Source organism: Hippocampus comes, unplaced genomic scaffold (assembly GCF_001891065.2).
Source record: "Hippocampus comes isolate QL1 unplaced genomic scaffold, H_comes_QL1_v1.1 scaffold161, whole genome shotgun sequence".
NCBI lineage: Eukaryota > Metazoa > Chordata > Actinopteri > Syngnathiformes > Syngnathidae > Hippocampus > Hippocampus comes.
The window spans coordinates 800,765-809,945 of record NW_017806067.1 but is presented as its reverse complement, the minus strand read 5'-3'; the positions used below and the strand labels follow the sequence as shown (position 1 = coordinate 809,945).

At 45.7% G+C, this 9,181-nt stretch overlaps 2 protein-coding genes across 2 annotated transcripts in view; both read right to left on the bottom strand.

Annotated features, from left to right (window-relative positions):
- Positions 1 to 1,106: 1,106 nt before the first annotated feature.
- On the bottom strand, positions 1,107 to 4,771 carry LOC109530058 (dnaJ homolog subfamily C member 2-like). The gene is made up of 13 exons (XM_019893579.1): positions 4,574 to 4,771; positions 3,550 to 3,740; positions 3,394 to 3,469; positions 3,156 to 3,254; positions 2,855 to 3,077; positions 2,684 to 2,749; positions 2,509 to 2,600; positions 2,300 to 2,421; positions 2,080 to 2,229; positions 1,921 to 2,009; positions 1,754 to 1,823; positions 1,477 to 1,670; positions 1,107 to 1,294 (listed from the first exon to the last, which is right to left on the bottom strand). Exons 1-13 carry the CDS (start codon positions 4,626 to 4,628, stop codon positions 1,186 to 1,188), a joined length of 1,536 nt encoding a protein of 511 aa, XP_019749138.1. The 5' UTR covers positions 4,629 to 4,771; the 3' UTR covers positions 1,107 to 1,185.
- Positions 4,772 to 5,322: 551 nt separating this feature from the next.
- Positions 5,323 to 9,181, bottom strand: part of LOC109530063 (putative homeodomain transcription factor 2) — a 26,416-nt gene continuing 22,557 nt past the window's right edge. The window contains exons 10-21 of the mRNA XM_019893585.1: positions 9,073 to 9,174; positions 8,750 to 8,906; positions 8,612 to 8,682; positions 8,387 to 8,515; positions 8,232 to 8,317; positions 7,970 to 8,162; positions 7,486 to 7,617; positions 7,241 to 7,327; positions 6,986 to 7,141; positions 6,813 to 6,908; positions 6,604 to 6,729; positions 5,323 to 6,523 (exon numbers count right to left, since the gene is read on the bottom strand). Of these exons, the coding sequence (XP_019749144.1) occupies positions 6,503 to 6,523; positions 6,604 to 6,729; positions 6,813 to 6,908; positions 6,986 to 7,141; positions 7,241 to 7,327; positions 7,486 to 7,617; positions 7,970 to 8,162; positions 8,232 to 8,317; positions 8,387 to 8,515; positions 8,612 to 8,682; positions 8,750 to 8,906; positions 9,073 to 9,174 (1,356 nt within the window). The 3' untranslated portion in view covers positions 5,323 to 6,502. The remainder of the gene's footprint in view (positions 6,524 to 6,603; positions 6,730 to 6,812; positions 6,909 to 6,985; positions 7,142 to 7,240; positions 7,328 to 7,485; positions 7,618 to 7,969; positions 8,163 to 8,231; positions 8,318 to 8,386; positions 8,516 to 8,611; positions 8,683 to 8,749; positions 8,907 to 9,072; positions 9,175 to 9,181) is intronic.

Genomic DNA, 9,181 nt, shown 5'->3' with positions numbered 1-9,181 from the left:
CATGGTCGTTTTTTTGAGCTAAAAACGCCTTACTATCCATGGTCAATTTTTTTCAGCCAAAAACACCTTACTATACATGGTCGTTTTTTTCGGCTAAAAATTGGCTAAAAACGCCTTACAATACATGGTCGTTTTTTTCGGCCAAAAACGCCTTACTATACATGGTCGTTTTTTTGAGCTAAAAACGCCTACTATCCATGGTCGTTTTTTTGAGCTAAAAACGCCTTTCGATACATGGTATTTTTTTTCAGCTAAAAAAGCCTTACTGTACATGGTCTTTTTTTTTTTCTAGCTAAAAACGCCTTCCTGTTCATGGTTGTTTTTTTTAGGCTAAAAACGCCTTACTTTACATGGTCGTTTTTTTTTTCAGTTAAAAACGCCTTACTATTCATGGTCGTTTTTTTTAGCTAAAAACGCCTTACTATACATGGTCGTTTGTTTGAGCTCAAAACACCTTACGATACATGGTATTTTTTTTCAGCTAAAAATGCCTTCGTATACATGGTCTTTTTTTTTTTTTCGCCAAAAATTCCTTCTTATTAATGGTTTTTTTTTTTTTTTTTTTTTAGCTAAAAACGCCTGACTATTCATGGTTGTTTTTTTAGCTAAAAACGCCTTACTATACATGGTCGGTTTTTTGAGCTAAAAACGCCTTACTATACATGGTCGTTTTTTTCAGCTAAAAACGCCTTCGTATACATGGTCTTTTTTTTTTGTTAAAAACGCCTTACTATCCATGGTCGTTTTTTTGGAGCTAAAAACGCCTTACTATACGTGGTCGTTTTTTTCAGCTGAAAACGCCTTAGTATACATGGTCGTTTTTTTCAGCTAAAAACGCCTGACTATACATGGTCGTTTTTTTGGAGCTAAAAACGGGCTAAAAACGCCTTACTATGCATGGTCGTTTTTTTCGGGCTTCTGAAAAAAACAACCATGTATAGTTAGGTATTTTTGTTTGCGTATGATTATGGATAATTGTTTCCGCTTCAACACAGCAAACGGGAAGAGCGTGGTGCTGAGAATAAAGTCAGATAAACAAACCCTTTGTCTGTGTCTGTAAATTATTGGAAAGCAAAGACTATATCACAGACAACTATTTCTTTTCAAAGGAGCCGCACCCCACACAATGGTAAATAATTAATAAAAGATGCAGAAATATGTCAGACCAAATCTAAGTGTGTTTGTCTATTTACCAAGCCGTTGCAAACTCTTGGCTTTGTTGATGACGTCTTTGGCTGTCCTCTTCATGCCGCTTGTGGAGTGCAGATTCATATAGTTAGCAATAACTTCCCATCTGGGGGGGAGGAGAATGTATATGTGTGTGTGTGTGTGTATATATGTATATACACACATACACACACATGTGCAAATACAAATCTATGTCCACACAGTAGTTTTTAGCGATGCCTATCAACCAAAGTATTCCCCCCAAATTGTCGTCAAAGGTCAAGTCATGATGCACGGCCCGCATCTGACCTGGCGTTGGTTCCAGCCGGGAAGAGGTTGACGGCCTTAATGAGCAATTGGAGGTCTTCCTCATTCCAACCTTTCCCGCCGCCACCCCCGCCCACTGCTCCGCCTCCGCCGGCCTGCTCGGCGCCGCGAGAGGCCTGCATCGCCTGCACCTCGGCGTCCCGCTCCCTCTGAAGCTGCACGTTCACCTCCTGCACCTGCAAGGAAAGGCCCGTTGCAAGAGATGGGGCGCGCTGAAGGGACAGACAGCCCCCCGCCCTTCCGCCTTTTTTTTTTTTACCTGCTTCTCAACCGCCACTTTGCTGTCCTCCTTTGAAGCGGAGGCCAGGATTTCATTGAGGCTCTGCAGGCTGCGAGTGAACACGAGGACAACTTCTGTGACATGCAGCCAAAGCCAGATTGTTTTTGTGCCTGTGCGGGTACGACGACGCCGCCACGATATTTTACCTGGCGAGTTCGAGCCTGTCACAGAGCTTCTCCACCTCCTCCATCATCTTCACGTTTTCGGCCTCGCCGTCCGCAAAGTAATTCCAGTTCTGTGGGATGTGAAACAGAGCGGTTAGTCCGAGGGGTCACGTCTGGAGCGGAGTCGGCCCGGGAGTTCACCTTGCAGGAAGTTCTGAGCTTCTGCCTCTCCTTCTTCATGGCTTTCTTCTGGATGTCTTTTTCCTTCTTGGCCAGCTGGGCCGCCTGCTTGGCTTCTTCGTCTTCTTTTTCCTTGGCCAAACGAGCCGCCTCCATCTCAGCCTGGCGGACCTAAAAACAAGCGAGGCTGCCGTGACGCCATTCAGGAGCCGGTGCTCCAAGTGGGCCCTTTGGGACTTACTCGCTCCTTTTCTTCCTGCTCTTTCTTCTTGGCCTCGACTTTTGCCTTCTTCTCGGACTCCTTGCGGGCTTTCTCCTCCTCTTTGAACCTCTTGATCCTCGGATCGCAACTGTAGGCCGTATCTGTGTTGGACAAATGCAGGATGGCCACTTGGGTGATTCCTCAACCGCGTGCGTTGCGAGATGTTGCCACGTCTGTCGTCTCTGTACCAACTAGCGTTCGTATTCTGATCATCTCCTCCTTCTTCCTCTGAGCTCTGGAAGCTCGATTCTGCTTTTCGATCCATCTCCTCTCGTCTCGACTTCGGAGGGGGGAGAGAATAGGAAGGGCGCGTCAGTCACGGAAGGGCCAAAGGATTGCTTTCAAGTGCGAAAAAAGGTCTACCACTCAGCCTTGTCCTTCTCCTCTTCATCCAGGTACGAGAATTCCCTCCAGGAATCAAAATTGTACCTGCGTCAACAGAAAGAAGTTTAAATGGCCCGAGACGACCAAACAATTATTTGACAAGAATCAAGCGAACGGATGGCGGCGCAGCCCAAAGAATGATGCACATACCAAAAGGAGTAGAAGTTATCCACTTCTTCAAAGGAAGACTCTGTCGTGCCGATGCTGGGTGCATGCTTTTTGGTCGACCACCGGGAATTCCTCTCAAAAACAGCGGGAAACACCTGGAAGAAGTTTTCTTTGCCTTCCCCCTTGGAGGGCACGCTGTTATCAAATGTGGGATCGACGCTGTCGAAGGCTCGCCGTCTCACAGGGTCAGACAGGGTTTCGATCGCTGGCGGGCGTAAACAATCACCGGGGAGCATGAGTCGAGAGCCCCCGGTCGAAACAAACGCGGCGCAATGCCACGCACCTTTGGTGATGCACGTGAAATAGTCATTGTCGCCTTCCGAAATCTGCTCGCCTGCAGCTTTCCTTTTGTCCGGATGGTGCTTCAACACAATGGCTTTGTCTGTTGAGAAACAATCAAGAATGTGACCCGGCGAACGTCGCCGTCATGTATTCACGACTGCTCTACTAACCGTGAGCCGCATGAGAACCGCACGTAGCATGAAGCATAGAAAAAAGGGCACACCTGTGAGCAAACTTACGGGCAGCTTTGATCTGTTTTTGAGTGGCTTTGTATCTCAGGTGCGGAAGACCGAGGACGGCGTAGTGGTCTTGATTCTAACAAGTAAGTAACAAAAAGGCAAACTGTAAGTGGAAAAATGTCAAATTGTCGGTTGCCCCCCACCTCCTCTCACTACCTTCCAGTCTTTTGGATCGAGCGTTCGGAGCATGGGATGCTCTTCCAACTGAAAATCCTCATCATCCGACTCCTCAGAGGACTCCTCTTCCTCCTCCAACTCCTGAAAGGAGGTCGACACGGTCCGGTTTCTCCTCTTCACATATGCTTCGAACCAGCGGCCCACCGGCTCCACCTGAACCTGCACAGAGGCTAACAGAGGGAGGTGGGTTTTATTTGCATGTATGTGCATTCAGAAATGTATACCCTATAGCAGGGGTGTTAAACTCATGTTTGTCGCTGGCCTCTTTGGAGTTACGTCTTGCCTCGGAGGGCCATTACGACAGTGAAACCGAATCAACGTTTAATCATTACATCATATTATTACTTGTACAGAACACAATCAAATTGATGGATTACTAGTTTTGTTCAATTATTGTCCAAATGAGTGTAAACAGGGTAAAAAAAAATAGACTGCAAAATCTCAACGTTATTTATTACACATGACAATTTGACATTTCGGTCCAGATTTGAGCAAGGATCATGCAAGTTGACACACATGATTTGCTTTCATGGGCCACATGAAATGACGTGGTGGGCCAGATCTGGCCCCGGGCCTTGAGTTTGACACCCCTACCCTATGTCCTTCTCTAAAAGTACATTATAATTTATTGCAACCAAGGAGCGAATCTTAAAAGTACACAGGTGTGGTTTGATGACAAAACGGCTGTTCAGTACTATGAATGCGGAAACAAACTTTTGGCGTGAAAGAATTATTTATGACCGTTTCCATCATTATTTGCCACAGAAAAATCACTGCAGCATGTGCAGGTCTGAGTTATGCATCAGTCACATTCAGCAGCTAAATTAGCACTACTCGCATTAACGTGTGTGAGGAGACCCATCCATAAGACAGTGATTTCCCTCTGGTATGAGCTCAGTGTTTGCTGTTTCCAAACGTATTGCTAACGAGCATGCTAACAAACCCTTCTACAGTAGCTTAGCAGGCTAACTCATGCCGGCCTCGAGAGTCATTCAATCTTTACCGGCAACCTCTTGAAAGACAGTCGTTTCATCCGCGTCCACCGCTTCTAATAACATTTTTACAAGGATGGCAACACGAACATTGGATAACCACAATATTCCAAATTAATTCTTCAAATTTCAGTCAGAGCTAACGCATTTTTACAGCAGCGACATGTGTCGGAGCGGTTTCGACGTCATTCCCGCCTGTGTCGCGGTACCTGCACGTCATTCCCGCCTATGTCGCGGGACCTGTACGTCATTTCAGAATTTTACATTTTTGGGTTTTTTTCTGTTTTTTTTGTGGTGAAAATGCCTTCATAATTTGCTTTTTATTTATAAAAATAAAAGGAGTACACTTTACCGAATAACTTAATACAGGAAGATTGTCTCGGTCATTTAAAATCACCAAACTCAAGTCAAGTCAAGCTTTATTGTCAAATATGTTCTATATACAACATACAGCATAGATGAAATTTCTTTTCTCTCAACCACAGGGCAAACATGCAGTGCATTGAAAACACACGCAGCTAAAAATAAGGGCAGCGAAACTGAACTGCAAAAAGGACATAAAGACATAAATATAAACAAATAAAACAATAAATAGCAATAATCAGACAACCACTTTTGATTCTTGCGGGTCTCGATGGAGCGACGTAAACCGCTCCGGAAATCAGCCTTGTTACTGTGTTACACAAAACGGCATCCGGGCCGTGAGCCAAAACTTGTTTTCTCTCTCTCTCTCATTTTCTCCTTTTTTTCCCTTTCTCGCTCTCTCCCACAAACGCAAAAAGACCACAAAACGCCATTGTGTATCATTCAGCGCTTGGATTTTATTAGAATCCCTCTCAAAAATTTAAATTATTTGGACCGTCTGAACTTCATGTTTCAACATACACTTCTTTGTTGCTTAAAAAAATAAAACACATTCAAACATGCCTCTTCTCCCCACAAGTGTGAAGAGCAAACTCAAAAATACAAAGAGACCAAAAAAAAAGAGCGAGCAAACTCAAAAATACAAAGAGACCAAAAAAAAAAAAAGAGCACATTAAAAAAAAAACACACACACACACAAAGTACAGCTTGACAAAACCAATTTAAAGCTGCAAATACATTCTTTTACAGAAGAGAAAAAAGGGGGCAAACAATCAGTAAAAGCAAGCACTTTGGTCTCCTTCAAACGCACACAATTACAAATCGCGTTAGCAACATGCTAACACATTATGTCAGCACTTAAATTTGATGAGACTGACGGAAATTATCCACGTGTTTAAAGTGCATGTTCGTTTGCTCTCAAGAAACCGGTTGTTTCGACATTACAAGCTAATACTGATGCATGTAAACTGACCAATCACATCGGCTCCCCAAAACCTCAGTTTACATCGAGATTTGTTTTGACTCTGCTCAAGAAGAAAATAGAATGAAAAATACTGTCAAACACGCTGTTGATTGAAATGGGCAAATAAAAATCAAAGAACACAACTTGAGTCCATTTAAAATGCGAGAAAACCACCCATACTTTTGTGTTCTTTTACTTTCCTTTTCTGCTTGGATGCTGGTTATTTCCTGTAGTCTGGAAATTACAATTGTGTCACATGACTGCTTTGCCACAACATTCATATTGAACTGAAATATTGTACCGAACATTTGGGTTGAAAAGATGTAACTCTGTATTATTATCAAAAGCAGGCAGAACACATGAGTAACTTTTAAAGCAAAAAACAACAACAACAAAAAACATACATTTCAATAAAACGACCTTCAAACGTCAGACTGAGCGGATAACCAATGCATGACAAACATAAAATAATTTAGGCTCAAGGGAGCAAACGTGTGATGTCATAAATAGTGAAGTTAAATAAAAAGTGAGAACACTGAGCGGGTAAATAGCTTGTTGAAGGTCAAAGCACTCGGATGATACGTCGTCGTCGTCTTCTTCAGTCATCTTAACGTCACGACTTGATTTTCCACAGCTGCGCACGGCAACAGACACGCACGTTAGGCACTCAAACACACAAGCGGGCTCTGTGCTCGCGCATTCTGTTGCGTTCACCTTCAAGTTAAATCCTAACAGATCTGAAATGACTCCAGAGACAGCGGACAGGATGACCACCTGTGTGATGTTGTACAGCAGAGGGTTCATGGTCAAACCGTACAGCCGGAACGGACTATCCAGCTCCTGCAATGCAAAAAAAAAAAAAAAAAAACCCCATCAGCAATGTGCAATTTATTTACTGATATAATGATGAAATCATTTGACACCTTGAGTAGTTTGGTTGCCAATTTTAAGACATTGTTGACCAGCGTCAGCTCTTCCTTCTTGTTGGGCTTCTTCTCCATTTTGAGATACAAGTTGATCTGACACGCACACACGCACAATAAGTATGATGAAGGAAAGTCAACGCCGGTGTGCGCGCGCACGCGTCTTCATTCACCTGTTCGGTGAGCAAAATGGAGGTGTTGCTGTACTTCTTGCTGGTCTCCGAGCCCAGCGTGACGAACCTGAGCAGGAAGAGTGACAGACTGGAACACCAGATCACCAACTCCCAGTTGTAGTGACACTCCAGGAACGTCTCGTGCACGTGCAGCAACTGCGCGACAAAGGACGGCGGCGAACCAATCGTCATCGGAATCACCACGGTGACAAACAAGGCGAGTGCGCTCGCGTGTGTGCGCGCACTGTATTTCACCTGAGCACAGCAGATGAAGACGACCGAGAGCGTCAACAAGAAGGCAGAAGACACGATGACGTCTACGGAGCGTTGGGGGCCTCGGCGCTGAAACATAATAACGAATTTAGTTTAAATCGGCATCGCGGTGTCGTAGAATTTATTTCTTGGGGCTGAATGATATTGAAAATTAATGGACTGTAATTGACTGTTTTTCAGAATCATTCAGCCAATAATGTTCACGGGAAGGACGTGTTGGATCTTACTTTCAGGTATGAGCGTAGCGACAGCCACATTTTGATGTTCTGGACCTTCTTCAGTCGAAAGTGAGGAACTTCCGATTTCCTTGCTCTTCGGGCTGAAGTCAGGTGACCAAAGAGTTTGGCAAACAGCAGCCTCTGAAACGCACGTACACACACGCACGTTGATTTGATATGGATACGACCGTTTCCTCTTCAAACAAGGCAAAACAAATACAATGAAACAAATCACATTTGAAAAAAAAAGAGTGTGTAGTACTTTTTCTGACTTGTTTGTATGGATAAATCGATGCCATTTGGATGGGTGCATTTATTTTTTTCTCCCCCTCCCCTACAATTTTTTTTTTTCGATTGAGGCTCATTTAGGGCCATTCCAAACATGCAATGTTCAGCGGAAAAAAAAAAAACATGTCAATCCACTGATATGACTAAAACGGTTGTCAATGGATTGCAATTTAAAAAAAAAAAAATGACGCCGTCTTGGCCTCACCTGCTTGTAGGTCCTCTCCGCCACGCTTAGCAAGAAGAAGAAGAGCCAGGTGAGGCACACCCGCACCATGAAGCTCACCGTGACCATGGTGACCACCAGCGCGTCCGAGCCGGTGCCGCCCCCCAGCGCCACCGACAGCAGCTCATTGGCCGAGAGCGTGGTCAGCTGGTCCAAGTCGCGGTGCTGAGCCAGTCTGACGACACATGCGGCCAAAGAGATTCGTCACGTGTCCCAAGGTCTTCGTCAAGTATTTGGAGTTTACCTGAAGGCGAAGGGCGTCAGCCCCAGCGTGACCGACGCCAGATTCCCAAACACTTGGTAACCGATTCCCGGGTTGTTCAGATTCACCTGGAGCACACAAAACGCGTTGAAGGTTCCGAAGCAAGTGCGCCTCGGCGTCGCTTTAGGCGCGCTCACTCTGTTCATGATCATGCCGCTGATCTCCAGGACGGACATGTCGGCTTTCTTGCACTCGTTTCCCTCCCAGACGATGGCGCTCACCCTCTCCAGGCCCGGGTTGGAGCTGTGCAGCCAGGGGGCGTGGCCCTGAGGATAGAAAATGGCCGTGATCGATCGATCGATTGATTGATTTTTCACCAGGACAAACGCACAATAACCCGACCGCGTCTTGTGTTGGCTGACCTGATGGAAAGGGTCATCTCTGTACTCCTTCTTGGTAGGGGGGCACACGGGCGCGCCTCCTCCTTCTCCGTCTGTCAAGCACAAGTCTCGCAATGAGGCGCCGTGCGAGGAATCGGGTCGATCTCGTGACTCTCTAACCCGTCTCCGAGGTGCAGGACGACCTGCACTCGGCGCAGTGCAAGAAGTCCTCCCACAGCAGGTCCTCCGTCTCCGACTCGTGCCGAGTGCTCTCCGAGTCCGGAGTCCTCAGGCTGGAGCACCGGGAGCTGCAGCTGGTGCCCGACTTGGGAACGTCCTGGTGCAGAAGAAGCACATTGAAAAGGGGCAGGCCCGCCAAAGTCACTCATTTTTGCCCGACTCTGTGAGTTGGCGCCACCGCACTTTGCTAAATAGATGATTATTTTGCAATTCTTAGCATGTTCGAGCTTTTATGAAAGCAAAAAAAAAAAAAAAGTGTTCACCTCCACGATGTAGTGCTTCTTGTAGTGTGTGTTCTTGCGGTTTCGCAGCGCACAGTCGGCGCCGAGTCTCTCGACTCCCCTGCGGAGGGCGACGTAAGACGCCTCGGGG